This window comes from Acanthopagrus latus, chromosome 6 (assembly GCF_904848185.1).
Source record: "Acanthopagrus latus isolate v.2019 chromosome 6, fAcaLat1.1, whole genome shotgun sequence".
Lineage (NCBI taxonomy): Eukaryota > Metazoa > Chordata > Actinopteri > Spariformes > Sparidae > Acanthopagrus > Acanthopagrus latus.
The window spans coordinates 6,929,985-6,955,741 of record NC_051044.1 but is presented as its reverse complement, the minus strand read 5'-3'; the positions used below and the strand labels follow the sequence as shown (position 1 = coordinate 6,955,741).

General features: G+C 41.3%; 1 protein-coding gene across 7 annotated transcripts in view; it reads left to right on the top strand.

Annotated features, from left to right (window-relative positions):
* Positions 1-25,757, top strand: part of ephb2b (eph receptor B2b) — a 129,744-nt gene that overhangs the window by 86,974 nt on the left and 17,013 nt on the right. For all 7 annotated transcript variants that reach the window (XM_037101258.1, XM_037101256.1, XM_037101257.1 and 4 more), the window contains 5 exons: positions 1,699-1,854; positions 4,100-4,435; positions 20,527-20,651; positions 22,601-22,763; positions 24,948-25,056. In XM_037101258.1, coding sequence (XP_036957153.1) covers positions 1,699-1,854; positions 4,100-4,435; positions 20,527-20,651; positions 22,601-22,763; positions 24,948-25,056 — 889 coding nt within the window. The remainder of the gene's footprint in view (positions 1-1,698; positions 1,855-4,099; positions 4,436-20,526; positions 20,652-22,600; positions 22,764-24,947; positions 25,057-25,757) is intronic.

Genomic DNA, 25,757 nt, shown 5'->3' with positions numbered 1-25,757 from the left:
TGTTTTTAGTGGTAATACCACAAGAAATAAATAAGGATGTCAAAATCTGCTATGATAGTGGATTTCAAAAACATATTCTCCTGGAATCAAGTAAAAGAACCTTACATTTGATGGAAAAGCTGTTTTATTTTGTTTCCTTCCACTAGCCTTAATAAATGATCATGCTTTTTACACTGTTACTATAAAAACAACAGCCCTGACAGACCTGAGGGGTTTTAACTTCAGATATGCAGTGCGTCCCGTGTGTGAATTTTTCATGTTTCTGTACTTCCAACACCTCCGTCTCAATACCTCCTGTATTTTCTCCTTTATCAGTGGGGCAGGTGGGAGCTGGATTACCTGAAGCAAAACTGTAGCTGCTTTGGCCCAAGATTTAAAAAAAAAAAAAAAAAAGCTCTCACTCGACAGGGTGCAGGTGCAAACGCTGGAAAAAAGGTTATTTTTTAGCAGCAAAGGTTTAGGCGGAATGTGACTCAGGAGAGGATAAGGGGATTTCTTAGACAGCTATGTTGGTTTGTTTATCGCTGCAGTGACAGATGCTTATGGCAATGTACAAACAGATTCCCCCCATATGCAGTCTGTGATTCACCTACATGCAGGCAGGTACACAAATGCAGGATTTAGTGGCTGCTGCTGGTGTGTGTTCATCTTCATCTCTATCACGGTTGTAACTTTCCTCCCAGGTTACCGTAGAAAGCTCCTTAAAAGGGCTTTTAACGGAAAGCAGGGCACTTCAGACATTTCTCAGGCAACTAGAGCGTGGTGAATAATTCAGAACAAACTTACAACATGTTGCCATGTCTGCAGAGAGTTGCCTCACATGCAAGGCTTCACTGATGTGTATTTATATATCGGTTGCACTGATGTATATTTACATGTTGGACTCGTGGTCTCTGTGTTTTCTTGGTTGTTTTGTGTTGTGGTCACTTGGTGGCTTCTGTTGTAACGCAAGATGAAACCAAATAACCGTTAAATGTTGCATAAAGGAATATGACATAACAGATGGAATATCAACATTTACATTTCTGTCTGCTTTTCAGACGGATACTGAATGTTGTATATATAGTACAGGCTTCTACATTCACTTTGCTGCCTATTATATAGATAACACTCGCTGTGCAACGAAGGAGTTTTTTCAGTGTTGATTAATCTGTAGACAATTTTTCTCCATTAATTGATTAGTTCTTTCCTCAAATATCCCAGAGACGAAGTTTACCATCATAGCAATCAAAGAAATTTTACTTTCTTTTGTTGAAAATTACTCCCACCAATAAATCAGAAAAACATGTTAATTAAATAGTTTGTTACTATTGAAATAGTTGACAACTATGTGTGAATATGAAAACCTGAAGAAAAAAAAAATGCAGAAAAAGATGTTTCAGTGCACTGATGTTGGATTGTTTTTTAAACTGTGAGATTTCCTGCCCCCATGACAGATCTACGTCACAAGTGTTTGAAAACCATATTTGAGGAATCATTACACAAGATTTGTGTATATCGGCCGATATCTGTCAGAATTGTTGATTCCCTGATACTACTATCAGCCATACATTGAGGTTTTAGGTTTTAGGCCAAACAATTAATTTATTAGTCCAAAAAATTATAGCTGAATATTTTTGACTCTCAGGTCTTGATGCTGTCAAACTATAAACATTTTTTGAATCTGAATTCTCATACGTATCCTCCTCTGTCTTTCAGCCTGTGCATCTGGCTCTTTCAAGCCGACTCAAGGAGATGAAGCCTGTATGCAGTGTCCAATCAACAGCCGTACCACCAGCGAAGGCGCCATTAACTGTGTTTGCCGCAACGGATACTACCGAACCGACTCAGATCCTCTCCAGATGCCTTGCACAAGTATGTATAGAACTGATGTTGTTATATGAACTTTAACTTGCACTTCACACACACACACACACACACACAGGAAAAGCCTTTGAATTCAAATATGAACTTTTTGACACATACACATTTCACACCCGCAAGCAGATGAGCTCCGGGATCAAAGGACAGTGGTAGTCTGTGTAACTCCAAACAGAGAAACCCTGTCAGAGCCGTCCCTCACACGAACACGACGCTGACATGCCCATAGTGTGGCTGTCCACAGATCTGACCCCGCACACAAGGCTCGGCTGCCCCTCCTCAACATCACACAGCCCGTACTCCAAGCCGGACCAGAGGTTACTGGGCCAGGGCGCGTAGCTTTGTGAAGGGGCAGGCCCGGAGAATGAGCCCAGGCGAGACTCTCTCTTGTCATGCCAATGAAGCTGTTTGAATTTGAATTTGAATTTGAAGCTGACACCGAGGTTGAGCGAAAGAGAGAGCGAAAGAGAGTCGGAAGGATAGACCAAAGGAAGGGTGAGCGATGGGGGGTGGGGGTGAAGCGTGAGGGAAAGACTCGTAGAAAGGAATGAAGAAGGGAGAGGGAGTTTGAGAGAGAGCGAGAGGGGTTGCGTGTATCTGAGAAAGCTGGAGAACCGGTGCATAGAGTGTGGTCTAACTAAAACAAAACGGGGGTGAGCGAGAAAAAAAGCCCCTTTCAAGGTTTTGGTAGTGTTTTTTCCTCACTCTGAGGAGGGAAAAGATTTGATGGTCTCCAACAAAGGAGATTTGCATAAGCCCAGCTCTGGGAGTCGAGCAGCTGTTGTGAATGAGAAAGCAGCAGCGTCACGTCACCCGTATTAAGCGCAGCAGGGCCCGGCCTGATTAAAGCAAGGGAATGGGCCCATCAGAGCGGCCCGCTGGCTAATGGGGGGGATATTAGTCCTCCTCCCCAGGAGGAAGATGCCAAGGAGGAGTTATGTTTCCATGTATGAGAGACACCAAGAAGAGCACTCAAATGGGCTTCCTTCCAGAGCCGGAGATCTGTTAATTGCTGCCAATTAAAAGGAGGTTAAATAAGAAGTGATCGATTGAGATTTAGGATGTTGTGGGCGGAGCAGAGTTGTTTATCTCATTAGTCCTGGAGGGTTCGTCTTCCATAATTAGGTGCACATGGTTGTAAGAGATAAACAGTTCTCAGTGTTTGTTTGTTTGGCCTGTCACTCAACATGTAGCACCATGTGGAAAGTTTCCACCCTGTAATGTGTAGCTGCTAAGAATGTCTCAACAGGAGAAACAGTATGTCTCTCTCCGCTGCAGTAACTCTATACGATGCACCATGAGAAAATTGTCAAGAATAGATGTTAAGAAAACACTTGACAAAGTGGACACCAGCGTGGAAAATGAGAGAATGCAAATGGGCGTCCTGAGGGAAGAAACACTGCCAGCTTGGAACACAGACTCAGACCTCAGACAGGCTATAGTATCTCAGTGAGTTTGTGGAAATTCTCCTGTCATGTGTAGGGGTTACTTAAGTGGAGTGCGGAGTTGGTAATTATGCCTTCTACACCATCAAGTACATAACATCGCGTCCATCATAAAGTTTTAACAGTTCTGTGGAATTTAGTTGATGCAAAAATATAACATCCGTGGAGCTGTGGCTTGTATGACTGACGGGATGATACGTTTTCACATTTCTCTCCTTTTCTTCTCATCAAGCGATTTATCGGTTAGAGGAGCAAAAGAAAATGATTGTCGACTACTTTGACAGTCAAGTAATCATTTCAAACATGTGCTGCTGTCACTTATGATAGTGTCTTTGCATTTTGGACTTTTAGTTGGATGAAAGAAGCGACCGGATTAGATGTCAGTTTGGGCTCTGCAATGTTGCGAAGGGCATAATTTTTCACATTTTGACAGATTTATGGGAGAAAATTGATCAGTTAATCTAGAAAATAATTGGCAGATTAATCACCAATGAAAGTAATTGTTAGTTGTATCCCTACTTTCTGTGTAAGAGATCTCTTTTTTTATACTTTCTAGCAAAAAATCTACAGTATGCTACTGCAAGTTAGCAGCATAGTTAGCAGCTAATAGCAGCAGTTCCAATAATAATAATGATGATAATAATAATAGTAATAATAACAATAATATAATAATACACATTCAGAGACTTGGGAAAATGTTCAGAGATAAGATCAAACTGCTTATTTCTCAAGATATCTATGCATCGCTTTAATCACTCAAAGGCTAACTACAGACTCTCTCTTGTGTTTTGCAGCCGTCCCTTCAGCTCCACAGACTGTCATCTCCAGCGTGAATGAAACCTCTGTCATGCTGGAGTGGATGCCTCCTCGGGATTCGGGGGGCCGCGAGGACGTGGTCTTCAACATCATCTGCAAAAGCTGTGGTGGAGGCCGGGGAGGCTGCACTCGCTGCGGGGACAACGTTCAGTTTTTGCCCCGTCAGCTGGGCCTGACGGAGTCCCGGGTCTACATCAGTGACCTGTTGGCCCACACGCAGTACACGTTCGAGGTGCAGGCTGTCAACGGGGTGTCAGATCAGAGCCCCTACTCCCCTCAGTACGCCTCAGTCAACATTACCACTAACCAGGCTGGTAAGTGGGCCCATCTGTCTTTTTCTACACTTTATATTCCCTGTGTGGTTTCCTCTTCTCTTCTCTTCTCTTCTCTTCTCTTCTCTTCTCTTCTCTTCTCTTCTCTTCTCTTCTCTTCTCTTCTCTTCTCTTCTCTTCTCTTCTCTTCTCCTCTCTTCTCTTCTCTTCTCCTCTCTTCCACGTCTATTTCTGTGCTGCTCCTTTGTCACCCTGTACAGTACCTCTTCATCACACTCATTCCTCTACAAGCACATAATGCACTGTACATAGACCTCCACTAAGTAAGTTTCTTCCCTCTCCTGTATGGTGATGTATGCAGATTAAGAGCTCTAAAAGGGGGAGGAGAGTGCCGCTGATGGTGTGACAGACTGAATGTGATGGCCTGTTGGTCTTTACACTGTGACCTCATCATCGTGTTTTTCAGACTGCGGAGTTGAGAGCAGGTTGCTGTCTCTCCACTTCATCTACTGTTCAGTGATTACAGCCATATTTTCATCCACCCACTTGATTGTAGTGTTAGATAAAAAAAAACTGAAAACCCCAATTTATGTATAGAAGATACAGTAGTTATACAGCTACACTGTGTGTTCTGAGGCCTAATGGAAAACATGTTGGTGACTGGGGTAACTTTTTAATCTGTACGATCTTCTAGAAATATACCTCAAAATCTCCTTCAATCTCCTCTGCAACTCTTGGAGGTTTGCATGCCTTCCAGTCTGGGGTTTGCAGTAGAAGTTGGCTGCATGTGTAATTATTTCACAGAGGGAGCAGCATTGATTTGCTCTTTAATTGTCTTTATGAAACGCATCATTTGGCGTGCCAAGGCTTTCTCCCTGAGCACTGATGAGCAGGGGGAAACAGGCTGGGCTTATCTTTGCACTGGCTTTGCATCCCATTAGCAGCATACGTAAGTGCCTGTCATCTCTCATCATCCGTCCGTCTGCACTCAGGGCAGTCTCTTATGACTGAGCTACCTAAAGTGCGTAGTTACTGCTGTTTTATTACAGCGGACATATTGGGTTTTGTTTAACTGCACCCTCAGTCGCTCATTACTTTCCTCTGGAATTCCCAGATGTCCAGATGCATGCATGGTAGTCGTCAAACAGGAAGCATATACAAGTTGGATGAAGACATTTAAGAGGTGATTTCTATGCGTAAATCTGGCTTGTCGCAGCAAACTTCAGTGTTTACAGAAATCCGTTTCTGTAAATGCTCCATAAAGCAATACTGAAACTCTAAGTCATGCTAAGATGGAGGCCCGTATTCAAACAGCGACCTCTTTTTATTGTCTGTTTTGATTTGAGTCACTGGTGTGGTGGGTTAATGAGGGCCTGTGAGTGCAGTTAAGCGTTGTAATGAGGCCCCAGCCCCACTCTTTCTCACTGGGCCACAATAAGTCTGCCACCCCAGCCCTTGGCTTCTCTGCTGCCCCTGCCGTGGGGTCTTGGCGGAAATTGGGGGGCTCCGCGCCCTCTCCACTGAAGTGCCCGTCACTTTGAATTAGGCAGCGAGGGCTCCCGTCAGAGGGAGCTGTGAAAAGAACTCAACTCTTGCTTGCCCCCACTCCAGTCTTCCACCTTCCCCCATCACCCTGCAAAACCAGGCGCACCCCTGGGACACGGGCTTGTAGTTTTGCGGTGCTACGCTACAGGGCTGGGGTCACAGGCACCAGGAGTCCATAATTGCATCTGGTTTGTGAGGCTTGGAGGTTACATAAACATCATGTCACCCCTAATTACCTCAGGCAATTCTCTGCCTCCTTCTCCTTGAGAGTGAGAGCATGAGATGGGGATGAACAAAACATATCCATGCATAATACAGATATATGTATGTCAGTCAGTCCCTTAGTAAGCCTGATTTGTGGCCAGAGACTGGAGCCTTCTATGAGATCGACAAACACATAAGTAAATAGAAAGTAAGTGGCGTGAAAGTGTGTCTCATTTCTTGTGTGGGTAACTGCCGTCCTCAGCTAGGACTTGCTGGTGCGAAGGGGTGGAGGCAGGGGAGGAGAGTGGTGTGAGATGTGAGCGAAACTTCTCACTCACCATACCCAATCAAGCACCCACCACACTCTATTACCCACAGGGCTTATCCTCCCACTCTGTAGGTGGTTGGCGACAGTTCCTCCGCGATAAAGGACGTGATTGCCCTGGAAAGTGCGGCGCTTGATTACACACTGTAATGCCGCACAAAAGGAGATGGCGTGCTGAATGGCATTTGAGCCCGTTTTATAAGCATATGACTAATTCCCCCAAACTTGCATTGTGTGGAATACGCTAAAGCCTCGCAGCGCCTCCCATCCTTTTTATAATAATGAGTCACAAGTAAGCCGTCTATTCTGACTTTGCTCTGTCTATAAAATGTTGCTCTTTGCGTGGCATTCAGAGAGCGGAGGGAGTGAGGCAGTCACAAATCGAATGCTGTTCTAAGATGCTGAGGATGAAAACCATGGTGTGTCTTGGTGTTACATTGATTTAACTGGATCTGACAGGTGAGAGGGGGGTGACACAAGACCAGTCTGACACATAGGGTAACATCATGTGGAGATGGGTCAGATTGTAATGTATTAATGCACTGATGCATTAGAAACATCTGTGTTAAACATTTGGTATAAAATGTTCTTGCTTTGAGCGGCTTTATCATGTCTCTCACTTCAAACTTATTTATAGCATTTGATGCCGTAAATAAACTGATCGCACCCCAAAGATTTAACTTGTGTTAAGGTCAAAAGTTAAGACTTAATGCATTTCACTTTATATTTTGCCTTTTCCCCCGACATTATCATGTTTTTTGTCTTCAGTCATTATTTCAATCCATTGTTTCAGTTCAAATGTTGGTTGTAAGGGTTTTACAAAAAAGAGAACCCAGGCTTGTTTAAGTTGTGTAGTTTTATTAGAAAACATCAGACAGGGCATCATTAGTGTGGTGATATAAGATGTCTTTCTTGTGATGCTCTTGTTTGTGATCTTCTGCTGAGGCAGAAAGAGTGAAAACAGGTGTGCATCGTTAGGCCCGCTTAGCGGTGAGGGACTTCACTGTCAAGTAAACTTTTCCTTGATATTTAGCTGTCTTCTTCATTCTCTTTTCACTACTAAAGAACATCTGCTGCACTGCTGCAAACGTATGGAGTCACTACAATAATTCCTTACAGCTTACAAAGTACTGGTAAGATGACCAGTGGTGGATAACTGGTGAGTGATACATTCAGTACTATCAGGGCTCCAGACTGCGACCAAATGGTCACATTTTGCAACAACAATTAGCAACCAACATGTGCAACCAGCGAATTTACTGGTGTTTTTTTTTCTTTTTTACACTGGTATGTGGAAGGGCCAAATCAAAGAATCTGGAACCTGGAGTGACAGGTGGCAGGCCAATGGCACTGTAATTGGCTAATGTGTTGAGGGGGAGGGTCCTAAAGTTGTGGAAGGAGAAGGTTTCACTTTCAGCCAACAATGGCGAAACAAATTCCACTCCATGGCTGAGCTGATAGGTTTCACTGCACCCTGTTCCATCCCAGCTCCTGCAGTCCGAAGCCCTCCGGAACAGATTTGCAGACTTCTGTTTCGGTGGATGCCGGAGCATGTTGCAGCAATTCAGCTGAATTTTGCACCAAGCAGACAGGAAGTCAAGTGCCGAAATAACAATATAACATCCGGTTACTTTTCAAAATAAAACATTCTGTGTTGACACCAGCACACAAACCTCAAAAAAGAGACAAACACAAGCTGCTAATCTTTTGGTCAAGATCTATGAAGCAGGAAATATGACGATGCTTACAGAGCCCTTGGGTTTACCACGCACACGGTCAGAAATGAGGAAAGACCTGTTTGTGTTTTATGCCTAAAAACTCTGGCAGGGCAGCATGAAACCATTTTGATAATCAGGTGATTGTATGCAGAGTGCTGCAACTCATACAATGGTTTAAACAGATAAATGAATAAATGTTATCAGATTCTCTGTTGTATTTCAATTCGGGGGGGGTGAAAAAAATTTCTGTCCTCTGGGGGGGCATGACAAAAAATAATTGAGAACCACTGGGTTAAGGTATCTCAGAGAGACAGATTCCATGAACTGCAAATTCTGCAGTCGAGACCCGCAACATGTGGGGAACACAACATTAGCATGTAGTGCTGGCACGACACAGTTAAAACATAACACACTGATCAAACACAGTGGTAGTGTAAGGCATAAAATATGTCATGACCTGTACTCCACTGAAAATGCATCTCCACTGTCAGTTGCATTTACAAGGCAAGGGGCTCAACATATGACAATTTTTTTATTATTATATAATATAATATTATATAGATAGATAGATAGATAGATAGATAGATAGATAGATAGATAGATAGATAGATAGATAGATAGTCAGTCATAGTCAGTGTGCGCCCCTACATTTTGTGGTTGCACTCCTAAAATTTTCAGTTAGGGGCCGCTGTGCTTCTAGTAAAAACAGTTAGTCTAGAGCCCTGACTATATAAAGTGAAAATTGTTGCTGAAACCACCGTGAACTTCAATCAAATGTTTTTGACAGGCTAAGAGGCAGTTTGTGATTTTGTCCTAATCGACTTCACAGTCCCACATCCTGCTATTTTGTCTTCACGCTGTCTGAGACACATGGCTGGATAGCCAGGCTACAAACACAGAAAAGGAGATTTTTGCATCCAAATATTGCAGACTTTCTAAATCCATTGCTACGTTTGAGTGTGTTTTCTAAGTTCCTATGACTACCGGCTAGTTTCAGACTATTGATTTACTATATCAGGCTTCACCACTACAACATAAGTAATATCTTTGCTAGTAAAGACAGTTACACCAAGGAGGTTATGTTTTCAGCCTTGTCTGTTTTGTATGTCGGTGTGTTGCAGCTGGATTACACAAAAACTAAATGGATTTCCATGACACTAGGATTGATAATGGGTCGTGGAAGAGAGGGCTTGTTGGGCCTTGGCGGACTTATGGGCACTACCGAGTGCCCTTCTAGTTTGTAAATCACAGGCCAGGAAACATGTATAACACTGTCTAATTAAGAGCAATGAAGTATGTAGAGGGCTGCTGTGGCACTACTGTTATATAGGCATAAAAGGTCTATTTTACTTTACGTACATTGTTTTATTTATGTCTGCCTAAATGCCTAAATATGTCGACTGTGGTCCACATCATCTATTTTATTCTACACTAAACTGGTTACTTCTGTTTTGTCACTTTATTCAGTTAGTTATTAGAGCTGACAGTTACAGGGTGTAAATATTTAGACACAAGTACATAAGAACTTATTTGTGCGGAGCAATCCATTTTAATTTTGTCATTCATAAATCCACTTAGTAAATACTTACTAACAATCGGCTTGCAGTTGGGATGTCCAAGTATGTATTTAAGCTTCCTATAATATTTAGATGACACGGTTCTGATAAAGCGCTGCTTGGGAAGTTGTAGCCATCACTATATTTCATCCGTGTGTGAAGGCAGTCTACACTTACTGTATACAGACAAGACTGTATTTTTATACTTTAAATTGTGAAGACACAAACAGATCATTGTTCTCTTTTTTTTGCTAGCTTACTGTAGAGCTGCTGTATCATCAATTTCAGTGCATCGAAGAGAGATTATCACCTACCTGAATGCAAACCATCAGTATTCTGCCAGAGAATTCAGCAGTGCACAGCAGATAAAGTAGATCTCCATATACCCGGTGTGTATGCCATATTGCAGTCCAAAGAGGTTGGGTGTATTAGATTCCAGAGGACATATTTGTTTAGGCATTTCATTAACTCAAGGTGAGCTGTGGCGTCTGCTGCTGATGCTATTGAGAAGCAGAGGGACTGAATTGGTTTCTTATCAGGTGAACTGGCTGATTGTTGAAGTGAACCACATTATTCAGAGGGTGGGGGGTGTAATCGGGCGCAGCCTTTTCATATGGTCCGGGGAAGATTTATGACTTAATTATTGTCCAAATTGCCCAGGTCCACTGTAACCAGGCTACCAGGGACTTTGCTGCTCCACTGGGCCGTGGTGTGAAAAGCACTGGTGCAGAGCCAGGTGGGACTGCCAGAATGTGTCCATACAGCAGCCAGCCAAGTGTGGCTACTACACTGTTGACTTTGGGACACTGTGACCAGTTCAAAAAGTACAGTCCAATGGCACATTCATGTCAATGATATGGCTTCTTAGTTGATTATCTGCCCTCATCTAATATTTTTAAAAGATGTGAAAGGAACCAGATTAGACCTCACTGATGAAAAAAACATCCTAATATGCTTTATTTGCTACTGCTAGTTATGTTTAAACAGTTTCATAAAATATAGTGATCATACAACCTTGTGTAGATGCAGTTCTGGTAAGTTATAGACCAAGACATCCACTTAAAACAAAAAAAGTCACTAAATGTAAAAGATTTGACCTGTAAGAAATTTTAGTTTTAAATCACTTTTACAGGAACACAGTAATAGTAGCTAATTAAGGCTGCGATATTTCCTGCACAATTCAGTTCCAAACAGACAAGAGCATTGGAGAGATGCAGTCTGAAAGATAAAGAGGCTGAGAGATGGAGAGTCAGACAGGGACCACCAGTATACATGGCGCGCAGTGTGACAGTGACAGAAGGTGTTAAGAACGGCACATATGGTGGGTGCCAGTGTAGGTCAGCCAGGCAGACAGACAGGAGGCCTCAGCGTGCACCTGGAGCTCAGTACTGACAGAGCCTGGAGACAAGGCTGCTCTGGTCGTCAGCCAGCAAGCCACACATACGCCGCGTTCATGCTACTGTCGATTCCGAGCAACCTGTTTACAAAGACAGATTCAGACGAGCACTACAGCAGAGCGAGCGAGATTAGCTTAGCGATAAAGTGTGTGTTAAGCAGCCTGCAGGGTAGTGGGACAGTGAGCTTCATCTGATGACTTTAAATAACCTGCGCATGTAATATGAATTCGATTATGACTCCCCAGAAGGGAATTAGCACACGGATTGTGGAAATTAGTTAACTAATTGATCATGTTCATAAATCATTCAGTAGCCATGTGTTTTTATGGTTACATTACATGGATCTCTTCCTTCAGGATGTGATCAGTCTGTGCAGGGAGGAGGGGAGAAGAGTGTGCACATCGCATGCATATAGATACGGGTTATAAGGCCAAGATCTTTTGGCGCAGTGGGCTGTAAAAGTGAACATAATGTGAGTATACAATTAATTATTGTTGAGTGCACTAGCTGTGTCATGTGCTTGAATAATTGACTGTACTTTAATGCAGTCATTTGTTTACTTTTTACACACAAGAGCACGGTGATGGTGATAATTAAAAAAAGATAATAAATAAAGAGGATGACGCAAAAAGGGGCCACGACCCAATCAGCACAGGGTTTTTGAATTTATTAATTTTTATATAAACTTTATGGAGTTATCTTCACCAATTAAGAAAATTGGTCTGTGATAAACACAATGGCACGCACCTCGCTCTCTTATTCTTTCTCTCCCTTTCAGTGCCAAACACACTCTGAGGTTCCTGCGCTGACATACAGATGAAGTATCCATTTTAGGGTGGATGCAAAACAGAGTCGTTATTGTCTGAGCAACTGTTTGGAGTTTCTGGTTTAAGCACGATGAGCTGCTTCCCTGTGCTCCTGCTCAAATGTCACTAATGCCTCTCATTTTTTTAATGCAGCCTCGATTCACTCACACAGATCACCCTGATCATGCGATCTGCATCCACCATCATCCCCCCCGAAGGTTTTATGTGTAAATTGGGGTCAGGAACTTTATAAGCGGAGATGATCTTTTATAATCCTTACTATTGTGTGTCACTCATTGCAGCAGCCTCATGCTGGGCATATAAGCATGACTTCAATATTAAGCCAAAAATCATTGCTGTGCATTGACATACAGCCGAAGCAGATGGGCTATATGAGATTTTCACATCCTGTTTGTGTTTGAAAAATGTTCCTTTGGAGCTGCAGTAGTATATCAAGTAGTGGAAGCAGTGGTGCTGTCTGCCTCCTTGATGTGATTTCAAAATTAATCAGGACAATGCTTAATGTAATAGTCAAAAATGAGACTTGTTGTTCCACATTTCTCAGGAGGTCTCAATTTTAGAGCAACTCAAACTAACTACGCATATTAGAAGATTTCAAATGTACTTTTATCTAGAATGGCACTCAGTGGAGTGCAAACCTCAGCCAAGGCCCAATATTTCCAAGCAATTCAATCAAGCCCAATCCAATGTCAAACTCTATAGCAATATAACAATCTAACTGTGAACCACCCCAAACTGTTTATCCATAATTTAACCCCACCAGATGTAGGATCTGCAACAAAATACATCACATATTTTAAATCAATATCAATGTACTATTCCCTGAGAAATTAATGGAAATGTTTAAAGACACCCCATCTCGTCAATGTTAATGAATGTAAGGAAACATTTCTGGATCTGTGTCTTTATCCAGATCCCCACCAATAGCTGATAGGGTTAATAGGGATCCATCCTCCATCCAAGTATGATGGCTATCTGTTCAATCTGTTTTGTGTAATCCTGCTGACAGCTCCACATTTCTCAGGGGTCTCCATTTTTAGGCAACTCACACTAACTTTCCATATTAGAAGATTTAAGATATACTTTAACAGATTTACTTCTCAGTATTTGACTCCAGGACACACCAGTTCATGAAATGCACTTAATTTCTTCATGTTTTCATGGACTGTGTCACGTCGATCCACATAATTTAAACAGCTATTCAGCTCTGTTCTTTACATGTCAGCATTTTGGTTTTTGTTTTCCCAACAGAGCCATTAACTCGATAAAACAAAATGTTTGTGCATGCCACTAACCCAGTCAGAGAAAAAGAAGGCTGGAGCCCACGCTTGCCTTTCCAACATTGTAGAATATTGACATGCATTCTGTGGTTTGTGGATTTTTTGAGTTTTTCTCCTTGCAGATGCCAGTTTGGAAGTTTTTTTAAATGCAGAAAAACAACTTGCTGATTAAACAGAGTCCAGTTTCTCCCAGAGCTGTGCGATTCGAAAACCATCATTCCACATCCCTGTGGCAGACAACTCAAACATTGTGTCTGTTCAGCCCAAATTCGCCCCAACAGACTAAAAGACCACAGTGAATCTTAGAAATGATTCTTAAGGTCAAGTTTAGGTTCTTTAGAAACTATTTTCTAAAAATTTAAGATGGCATTTGGAGAATGTGCAACGTTTGTTGTATTTAAACATCCTTTTCAAAAACCAACAGGATTTTGCACCATGTTGCACAATCGCTTTTTTGTTTGTTTTATTGAAAGCATTTGAACAGATTTATAAATGACAACATATTAGACTTTGTCAGTTATAGAATGACAGCAGTGTTTTCACAACATCCTGCTTTCAGACCATCTACCAAATTGCGGATGTTCAACATGTTGAACATCACTTAACCCACTGAAGAACCATTTGTTTTTTATGGAACTCCCCATATCATTAACAGCGACAGTAAAGACCTACAAAAACTATTCGAAGCTCATTTAAAACTCAAAGTAGCGCAAATACTGAGGATTGCGTTCAGCACCACCCACCGACATGGATTTGATAAAGGACCATACTTTTTTTGGTTGTACGACATTCAACTCAGTTTTCTCCACGCTTACTTATCCAGGTTTATCTTTTCCATCTCAAGATTTGCCGGCTTGGCTGAGATTTAAACCCTAACCTCTGCAAGTATCTGAAAACTCTTCAAGCTCCTGAAGAGCCTATTTTAGAATTAGCTTATGGTGTGTTTATATGAGTGTATTATGGTAGTCCCCAATCTTTTCCCGTGCAGATGGTTTAAAGCTTGATGAACTGAAATCTCACTTTTGTAGCTTTACTGCACTGGAAAATCTTTATAGATGTAAAACCCACAATCCTTTGCAGCTGGGGAAACAGGGCAAGCTGCCAGCTCGCTAAAAGTACATGCAAATATGGGCCTCTCCCTTTAAGACAGCTCGATGCGCCGCTCATAAATGGACGGCAGTTGGAGAGAGTGGAGCAGTGGTAGCCTGTTTAGGAGGCTGCCTGCTGGAGGACCAGGTGGTTTGGGCCCTTCGGGAGAGACTGTACTGTGGGGAAACTGATTTTTACAATGAAAAGGAAAAGAGATTTACGAGCCCTGACCTGTTCTGGCTACCTCCCCCATTTTACCCAAATCATAGCTCTGCTCTCTGCACCAGAACGTCTAATCATATCAGAGCCACATGGATGTAGTAGACACATCAGGATGTTTGAAAGATGCAGATAAAAGGCCTTGAACATTCTCTTTCTCAGAAGCGTATGATTCATGTGCTGGTAAATGTTTGAGACTGTTCCATTTTTTTCCTCGCCTGTTTACAGAGAAAAAGAACTAAAGGGAAGGAGGATCAAACCATGATGGCGTCATCTCTTGCTGTCAATGAAATAAGTCAGCTGAAGGAAATAAAAGCCACTATTTCGATTTTACACCCCTGCTTCACCAACCATGGTTCTATGTACAGTTTATGTGGATATCTTCAGGTCCTGGACCACTTGATACACCCTCAGTGGTAGTCTTTCAAACGAGTGTGTGTTGAACATGGGAACACATGACTGAGCTCCTTCTGCTGCCGTCCATCCACCATGGTCTCATGTCAGCAGCCTTGCCTAATAAAGATGCCCATCATGTTCTTAGGCGTTCTTAGTAATGAGGCTGAACAGTAAAAATGGGTATGGTCAAAGAGAGTAAAAGCCCACCTAAAGAGTGCAGTATAATAAAAGATAAGAGAGACATAAATTAATGGGATGGATGAAAGGCTCAGTTCTGTGTGTGTTAGCAGAAGCATGCCCCATTAAATCGGCTTGGATTTAAATGAGTGGAAATATCCCCGTAAACTCCATCTTTAATTGATTAGAGGAGTCACAAGGTGTTCAAACACAATGCTCAAACATCCCTTAGAGATGTTGAGCAAAACAGAGCCTTTGTATTCTGTGTTGTTGGGCCAAGGCCAGAGCGTCATGCTAGAATAGACTCCAAAGCTCTGTCTTTCATATCAGATCCCAGGCGCAGTAATGAAGTGGGGTCTGAAACCTAACCCTTTGACAACAGCTGGGGCCTCCCATCCTCTCACAATTAAGCAACGTGGTACACAACCTTGAGATTTTAAATGGACCCAGGCACTGGCATATTCACTATTTTGTGAGTGATTATCTTTTAGTAAGAGTGAACAATTAATAGAAGTATAAAAATGTAATTGCGGCTTCAATTTGCTGATGAGGGTAAAGTCAGTCAAAACATCCCACTTCAAATGAAGCATTGTGGAGCTACAAAGACGCCCTGGCCAAGAAATCCTATTTTCCAGACATAAAGGAACAGGCTTGCTTGGTACAGAATCAAGCCAAGATCAGATCATCATCATTTTTGTATTATTTCAGCGAAAATTAATTGCAACAATAACCATTCCCTCTACATACATACATTTCTCATACAGAGAGGAATGTCCCACCCCTTCCAGTTAGCCCCATGGGACATTATTTTGGGAAGAAAAAAAAAAGTCAAGTAGTCAATTGCAAGAGTCATATACATTTTTGAGTTCCATGAGTGATTTTTGTAAATTAAAAGATAATTTTTCAAGTCAAGAAAGTGGCACTTCATCGTAAAGATGGTAAAATACCATTTAGTTTTGTGTAAGACTGCTCAGTGAACTACGTCGTCACACCAACACGGACGTCAATTTGGCGGAGAAAATTAATGTAGTAAGGTGAAAATCACAGTAGATCTGGCCATATTGCCAGCTGCAATAATGTAAAAGGTGCACTATGTCGTCAGTGTTGTGTTAAGCCAGCTGATAGACAGGACCGGCTCTACAAGGTTTCAGTCTTGGGTTTTAGTGAATAATAAAAACATATCTGACAAATGACAAATTGAGACTTTATTGAGTTTAATATTGTTTTTAAATGGACAAACATTGTACAATATGTGCAGTTTATGATACAAATGGGATGAAAAATTGAGTTGTCTCTGTACATATTTTTTGTGACTAAAGGCCAAATATTGGTCCTCTGGAAGGGGATTGACTTCGTCTCGATATTGCAATTGCAACATCTGTGAAAATAATCCCAATATGATGTATTTTTGGATATTGGCTAGCCCTGTTTTTCAGCTGCTTGCGGACTTGAATATATTTGGAGATTTTAAAAAATCAAACACAGTCTGTTCATATTTGACCTGGTGTTAAACACATCATGCTGAGTGTGTGGGTTGAGTAGTGTGTGTCTGAGCAACAGGGGAAACTTGAAATGCCTTGTATGTAACATCAATAATCACCAGTGATGCTTTGCAAGCTTTGCTTTGGACATGAAAATGTTCTTGAGATTAATATATTTTATCTGCTGTTATGATTAGCGAAAGTTTCCCTTGTGGCTTTGTCTCCTCTGTCCACTCCATCTCTCTTTCTGTGGTATATGGGAAAGTTAGAGACGTATTCATCAAGGCCATTTATCTTTTCAATTCAGCCATCTAATTTAATTATATAAACTTACAATCCCTGTCTTTGTCATTATAACCGCTTCGTTAGTTTTAAGAACATGAATAGTGCATTCATCGAGACAACCCATAAATACAGTGAATCCGCAGTGAAAGTGGAGCTTGCCCACTTTGAAGAAATTGATCTGACTTGACATAGTTTATGATGAGTTGGCTTCCACTATATAACTGACTGGGAAACTTCCTTACATCTTTGTTTTTAATTTCTAATTGTCTTGAATGAGGTGCAATCCACATGATTTAAAAATAATTGTTGTAACAACAGAGAAAATGGCTTGAAACAACTAAAGCATGTATTTAGCGGCATAACTCAGTGACTGCTGTTGACACAATGAAAACCAAGTATTTACTCAACCCTTTAAATTATAGATTAAGTCTGGGGAAAAAGATTCTAGGTACACTTGAAGTTTTGGAGTACAATGGAGACTTGTAGATTCTGAGTACATGAATTAGATGTAGGAAAATGGTTTTCATATGTGGATCATTGCTGTAGGCCTTACTGCAATGAAACATCGACTTGGCATACCGCTACATTCCTCAGTCAATTGGTGGAATGTCAGCTTAGCTTGAAATGCGTGTTCTGAATTGACTTGAAATACACAACACAGCTGGATTGCTGTTTTCTCTACAAGCCGAACGTTTCAACACGTTCTGTTTTTCTACACAGTCGCACTCAAAGTCACGTCTTCATTTAATTTAATCTGATACACCAAGCCTTATCGGTTCCTTGAGCTCAGACATGGCGACTGCCACCCTGCTGTCTGGAAGTTGTCCTTTAGCACAAGAAAACCACAGTGCTCTCCTCCAACAGCTTTTCATGTTGGCATGTGTCCATCCTTTGTACATGAATACATGAGCTGCCTTTGTTTCTCTGGCCCTGGATCAGGTTACTAGGCATGGCTGTGCCGTGTGTTTAATGGAAATGCTATGCAGGAAAAGGCCATGTGGCAGTTTTGACTATATGTACATCCGTAATGGGATACTCGTGAGTTCCCCTTAGAGTAACTGTTTGCCTTATTAGGCTGTCGTCTTGTGACTGCAAACAAACTAGTGAGTACAGTGAGATGGAGGAGATTCCTGCGACTGGTGTCCTGACTGAATACTGTATACATTATTGTACCTCCGGCTCCAGGAAAGGGGCATGATGCATGTACTCTACGGAGTCACAGGCCATCATGATGTAAGTGCTCTGCTGAGATGAAATACAGAACAGCTATTTATTATCTGCTGGCAGCAGCACATGAGGACATACTCAGTTCCCTTGACCATCACAGTTTATACGACACATCATAATTTGTTGCCTCAGATGGATGCTTCTGTCGGGGTCCGAGGGCATACGAAGCAGGGCTGATTAGCTGATGAGAGTGAGTAAGGTTATAAAAGACACTTTTTTAATCATTGGCTCGACTCACTGTGGGCACCTACACACTATAATTTCTCCCCTGCTTCAGGACTTGCAGCACTTGATGCTACTCTGGGCATTTCTTTGCATGAACAGCAAAAAAAATATGATATACAGAAGATTTAAAAGCCACACACATGCAGCGCCAGTGTGTTAGATTATAGAGGCGTGTCAGTCGTAGTTTCCCAGTCAGTGGATTTTCCATAGAGAACGCGTGCCGTCGGAGAGACTTCTCTCTTTATTGCCGGGACTCAGGGGAGCCACTGTGCTGCTGGCTGAGGGCTGCGTGTGTGTGCAGCACGGGCCTGTAGGGGATGAGCGTGGGGCTTGGTGTCCATAAATCTTGCCCAGCACCCCTCCCTCTCTAACTCCCCGACCCACCCTACCCTTTCACACATACAGAGAGGGCTCAGCCGCGGAGGCCTACAGGCCTTTGCCAGGCTCCCCAGACAGAGCTTTTTATCTTCAGCTTCTCTTAGCTTTACACTGACCCACGGCACCCTGAACTAATCTTAATGGTTGTTGGAGGACTTGAGGTGATCACGCCCCTCCGACCTCACGCTTGTGCTAAGAATGTACAATGCAAGACTATAGTAGGCCACCCATGATGGAACAAGCCATTAAGTCTACTACTGAGTCCCCACTTTGTGTTTGCTTGAAAATGTGCAAATAATTCAAGCAAACGGCTGAAATTATTCTGCTTTTTTCCAGTGTAAAAATATTGCTTTAAGGAAATGCATGACTAACGTACACTGACTCCAGATTTTCCAGATTATTGTCAATTAAGGTTTATTAATCAAACCAATCACAGGCTTATCTGAAAAAAACTCACATCAGACAAAGAGTCAAAAAAACTAAATCACACCTATCTAACAATTAACTTGAACACAGAACTTTTACATTGAGTTATAGTTGGCTGCTAATGGAAGATAACAGATATACGCAGTGTTTTTGCAGTGATCTCTTAATTGCGGTTACCAAACAATAAAGATGTGTAAGGGAGGGAGGATATTTTACAGTCAAAGCATCTGCATTATGATTTCCAGGTTTTCATATCAGCACATATCAGACAACATATGCGCCAACACCAATATATCTATAGCTGATATATCAATCGGGTTCTAGATTTTGATTTAATCCTCCTTCTTCACGAGAGCTATTTGTTTCCTGCTCATGTCAGAATGCTTTTTAAAAAATCAACTCGTAGAGAATTTAATAAGGTATTCCCTCAGAGTCAGCAGTCTCCTACCTTGTGTTTTTGTGAAGTTGCATTATCAGTTAGAGGCAGAGCAGTTGCTGAGAGCAGCTGGTGGTGTTTTTTCGGATGCTGCAAAACTTCAAATGGATAATAATTATCTGCCAAATTATCTTACTAATGAGCTCTTTTAATGTGTTGAATGTGTAATCTAGAAGGCAAACAAGCAAAAACGTGTGTGTGTGTAAAAAGTTAACTTTAACTCTGTTTGTCAGAGGGTGATGAGGTAATCTTTGTGTTCCCCTACCAATATAAAGAAAGCTTAGAAACATCTGAATGTTGACTCTCATACCCCTCTGAGATGGACAGGGAGCAAATGTTTGCCTGGAAGGTAAATAAAAAATATAAAACAATTACACTGGAAAATATTGTCAGTTAGTAGAAATGTAAAACTCATGCAATATTTTTGCATGGATACGCACTGCTATGGGCCTTTAAGCTCTCATCAACAAGGAAATATGCATAAACATCTTTAACTAAATAAGATTTGAATGCGGGGGCCTAGGAATGCTTCACAAAAAAGATGATGTGTAGAACATTTGTGAGTCTTGTGATTGATGCTTGTTTAGTTTTTGTAGCTGGCATTCTTGTTTTATGTAATACATTGTGATCGTAAAAAATGATTAATTTTGAAAAAGGTGGTCTATTATCAGCAGTAGGACGAGTGCAAATTAGCTGACACTGGGAAGTCTCATGAGGCCGTCTTTGTGGCTCAGCCAGTGCTGTAACACGCCAACCTGTGATAACTGTCTAGCCAGGCGACTCTCTGAAAGGAGACTGCAGTATATTACTTAGATTTTACAGCATCACACCTTTGCAGAACCTGTGGGAGTAAAGATGCTGTAAAGTCCCCTGTGCGTGACTGTGAAATTGGTAGTGATTGATGTGCTGCACCCTTAACATACTGTCTCTGTGTCCTAACAGCTCCATCTACGGTGTCTATAATGCACCAAGTCAGTCGCACTGTGGACAGCATCACCCTCTCCTGGTCCCAGCCTGACCAGCCTAATGGAGTCATCCTGGACTACGAGCTACAGTATTATGAAAAGGTATCATTTATGCAGCAACACATTTGTCCCTTCAAGCCCACACTGATCCATATAAACATAAGTTCCACTCCCTATACAGCTAAATAAATTAAACATTAATGGTAGAAACTTACTCTTGTTTAGCTCTGCATTTAAATTCAACATTACAGCACATCCTGGGAGGCATTCAGACAGAGCCTCTGAACATTGCTTAGAACTTCTGCTCATTCTCTTTCAATTATAATCACGGTCAGTCACTGGGAAAGGAAACCACGCTCAGCCCTGCAGCAGGGCCATTGGGGATTGATGCGCAGAGACTTGTGGTTGAAACAATGGTGCATTGGCTTCTGTAAAAATAGTATTGAAGGGACAAGCTCCAACAGATCTGCATACTTTCTCACAAGAACACTCACAGTCGCATTTGTGCATTGATTCAGGCGTGATGTTCACTATAATGCATACAATCGCACACGTGTGCACGCGCACATATACACAGCATTTGTCGAGCTTTTGTCTACATGCTGAGCCGTTCCACTTTTGAGTATAATTCTCCGTCTCTGACACTGCTGGAGAGAGCTGTCAAAACAATTGTCCCGGCCCCTGCTGCGGCTCAGAAGTGCGCGCTGAGCGGTGGGTTGAAGGGAGCAGCTAAAAGAGTCTCAGTCTGCACTCCCAGACCTGTCAGCATTCTGGAGAGAAGGAGTATGGCAGCGAAACACAGCTCTGATGATCAGACGGCACGACTCAGAAAAGCCGCCTGACCTGAAACTGCCACCAAATATACCTTCTTAACAGCAGCGACTCTTTCAACCTTGCTGCTTTATCAAACATTAAGATTTTTGTGGTAGCAGATAATTCAGTTCAGTGGTGGTTAACCTTCGATGTTTGTTAAATAAATGCAGAGTTCAGTATTAAATATTCTGTACTGTTCCAGCTCTCAATGTTTCAGTTACAGTGCTTTAAAGATTTTACAGCTACTTAAAAACTTAATCTGTGTGTGATGTTAGGTGTATTTGTGCTCAGTACAGGGCGTTTGCAGTATTATTCACCTTAGATTTTGGTTAGTCTTCATGTATTCCATCATTAATACTCACATTAAAATGGAAGAAAAAAAACACATCCCAGTGTTAAAGGACAAAATTCTGAGCTTTTGTTGAGATCATTTTGATGTTTTTGGAGCCCTTAAGGTGACAGTTCATCCCAAAATCAAAGATACATATTTTTTCATGTTACCTATAGTGCAATTTATCCATCCAGATTGTTTTGGTGTATGTTAATGAGTTTTGGAGATATCAGCCATATATGTGTCTGCCTGCAGTCAATTAAGATGGCACTTGCAAATAGAAAAAAATAAGAAATAAAACTCAACAGGAATGTGTTTAACAGAAATCATGAACTTACTTGAGATGAGTTTAATGTAAAAACTATTTTCTTCCCAGACCGGCCACAAATATCGGAACATAGAAGGAAACATGCATCTACTAGTGGATTTAAAGCTGGTTATCTAAGCTAACCAAGCTGGTTAACATGAGTAGATGCATGCTTCACCGTGCCAGTAATACAGTTGGCTGATGTAGTTCAGCAGTTAGCACACATGAAACTTTTCAGAACGAGGTCTAAGGATTAACTTGACTAATCCTGTCATGATTTCCGAAAAGAGACATGACTGTTGAGTTTTTTTATATGTGTTTTCTTGGTGCCAGCCATCTAGTTCCACTATATTCAAGAAAAGAAAGACATCACTGAGATTGACATCTCCAAAACGCTGTAACACAAACCAAAACTATCTAGACAGCACTAAAGGTAAGAAGAAAATTATGAATTTTTGATTTTGGGTGAACTCATTCGCTCCTGAGTCCTCGATCTTAACCTAATATGTAATCTATTGAATTTTATAATCGTCAGCCTTTTCAGTTGCACTATAATTACTCATCTAACTAAGTTTAACATCTTGTTTTTTTCCATGCTAGGACCAATCAGAATATAACTCCAGCACCGTCAGGAGCCAGACCAACACAGTGGTCATCCGTGGACTCAAGCCAGGAAGCATCTACGTGTTCCAGGTCCGGGCCCGCACCGTGGCTGGGTTTGGACGCTACAGTGGCAAACTGTACTTCCAGACCATGACTGAGGGTGAGAATTCAGCCAACGTTCACCAAAGCACGCAGGGCTGTTATCACCTCTCATGCGTGGCCCATCGACACACACACCATGTAGTATAATATGGATACAGACAGCTGCGGGAATGAAAGGGAATCATGCTGTGAAGTAAACATTTCAACTTCTCCGAAAAACAGATTAGTGTGGCTCCAAATTATATTCTTATGCTCATCATGTCTTTTTGAGTAATAGGAAGCATCCCACACATTAAATTCATATAATTATTTCATTATTTATGTTTCTGCATTCAAGAGTTTTTTTCCTTTATGTGGTATACAACTGCTTTCCATTAAAAAGAACGATGTCTTTTTGCCATTTGCCATCATAAGCCTTGAAGTCAAAGATGAGGTCGCAGTCGTCTTATCGTTGTACTGTGACACGACTGGGAGAAGAAGGAACATTCAGTAAACATCAGTCATGTAGGTTAATGTTAGAGCCAAGGCCTGGGTTTTCCCCGCTGAACATCTCATTTCCTTCAGCCTGCAGTGCCCAGGGCCATCATTAGCTTGAACTCTCATACAAACATCCTTGATGCTGCCACACGCACAGATCCCAGCACTAAAGATATATCAAAACTGACTCACAACTCTAAATATTGAGCAAACTGAGGGTATACAAGGCTCTTTGTTTTCAGTTTTTAGTTTTTAGTTCCCAGTGATATTCATCTGGATTGTATGTCCTAAAAGTTTCCTGCTTCAGAAAGACACTGATTAAAGTGGTGTATTTAAAGTAAACACTGTACTTAAGTTTGAATAAAGCTCTGAAAATGCTACAAAAAGTGAATTAAGATGGGCAGAAAGTGAAAATGAGTTTCATAAAAACTCCTATGTTTGCATGATTATGTAATATTTATAAATCTGAATCATTATTTAAAGCGAACTCTAACAAATTCAGAAGTGTGATTTTTCAGCTTGTTACAGATGTTTTGCATGACTGTAGGGAAACAACATTAGCTTGAACTCTCATAGACATCCCTGATGCTGCCACATGCTCAGATCCCAGCACTAAAAATATTTCAAAACTGACTCATAACTGTAAATATTGAACAAACAGAGGATACACTAGGCTCTTTGTTTTCTGTTTTTTTGTTGTTTTTTTTTTTTTACAGAAAAAAACATTTTCAGTCAGAAATTATTTTCACCTGGACTTCTATGTCCCCATGCAACTAAAAAGTCGCTTTCTGCTTCAGAATGCTACCTCAAAAATCCAACAGATCCTCTCTGTGAACAACACATTTTAATCCCCTTATTTAGCATTTCAAAGCATTATAAAAACATAAATGGTGAGTAATATACTATAATTTCCTGTTTGATTCTGTTTATTGCAATACATCTGACATGTTTGTTTATGATCCAATAGTGTGATTTTAATTACTTTTGTTTAAAATTAATTCTGCATGTAGATGGAATAATCTTTTTGCTGATAAAAGGTCTGATCCCTTAATTCTGGGTATCTGCAAATATGGATTACCTGATCTGACATCAGTGTTATAAACAGAAGTGTCCATTAATGTATTAGTGGAGGCCATTGTGAAACAAATGATACATTATAATAAAGCAAAAACATAGTTGTAATCATATAAGAATATATTATACATTAATATAAACTGTCCTTTTATCTGCTTACAACTATATTATAGTGTTTTAGTAACCGTTTGATAAAAACTGATATGGTGCTCATAATCTGTTACCGACACAGGATCCAGCAAATTGTTATATTATCTGGAAGTGTGGGACATCGAGGGGAACCCACCAACTCGTGCGTCTGGCTTAAATTGTGTCATTCGCAGTGCTCAAGAGAAGTGTCTGGCTCTGCCTCTGTGTGCCCATTCAGTAGCTGGATTCCTGCTCTTGGCTGCCTGATCAGTCTGGGTCTCACCCAAACATGCTCTCTCTGCTCACTTCACACGCTTTCTGCCAGATGATTTGTCCGTATCCACGGCATCTGAGCACATTCAGTGTGCTTTGGAAAATGGTCCATTGCAGCCAGTCAAGATGCCAAGATGCTCATTGGTTCATCCAGCCGTATGTCTGTCTGTCACCCATTGCTCCCTCCATATGCAGTGGCTCAGATGCTCGTCCATATGTTTCAGCTTGTGACTCTGTGTGTGTGTGCACATGGCCTTCTGTTTATGTATGTGTTTCTTCTTTTTTATAGAGGAATACAACACCAGTATTCAGGAAAAGCTACCACTCATCATTGGCTCGGCAGCCGCAGGCTTGGTCTTTCTCATCGCTGTGGTCGTCATCATCATCGTGTGTAACCGGTGAGTCAGTCTTGTCCCAGTTCTTTTAAAATGGATCATCTGCACTAGCTGGCAAAGTGGACTTCTCCTTATAAGTTGTGCTTTTGTTCAGTGAGGCAGCATGAAATCTGTTTGCTTTCATAATCGTAACTGAGACCCTTTGACTTTTGTATTCACATAAACAAGTGTTCTTGCTGTTTATGTACCTGAAGTCTGAAAATTGTTCCTGAACTATGTAAGTTCACTAAGAGAAACAGAAAAAACAGAATTAGCTTTCGTGAATGTACACACATACTTTGCCAATGATTCTGATTCTGATTAATACTCAAGATGTGAGCTCTAGATATGAAACCAGCTGGGTTCAAATATATTAATTCTTAATACATTCCAGTCTTTCAGCAGCAGAAATACTATATAAAAGTCAACACTGCTAACATTAAAGCTCTGTAGGTGATCCTGCTCAGTGTGTATCAGATGTTTGTAACTCTGCCAAGGTTAGAATTTCAGTTCCCACTGGGCCCACTCACATTAAAACTGTAGCTTAGATCCTCCAAAGTGTTTTGATTCACAGAAGAATGTACAAGAAGATTCTGCTAGTAGATATCGCCTAGTATTCCATTTCTTGGATGGGAGTTGGACTATTTTACATATAGTAGTATATCAACTTCTTGGATTATGACTGCTTAATGACACAGGTTGAGCACTGGATTGTGGGATAGTTT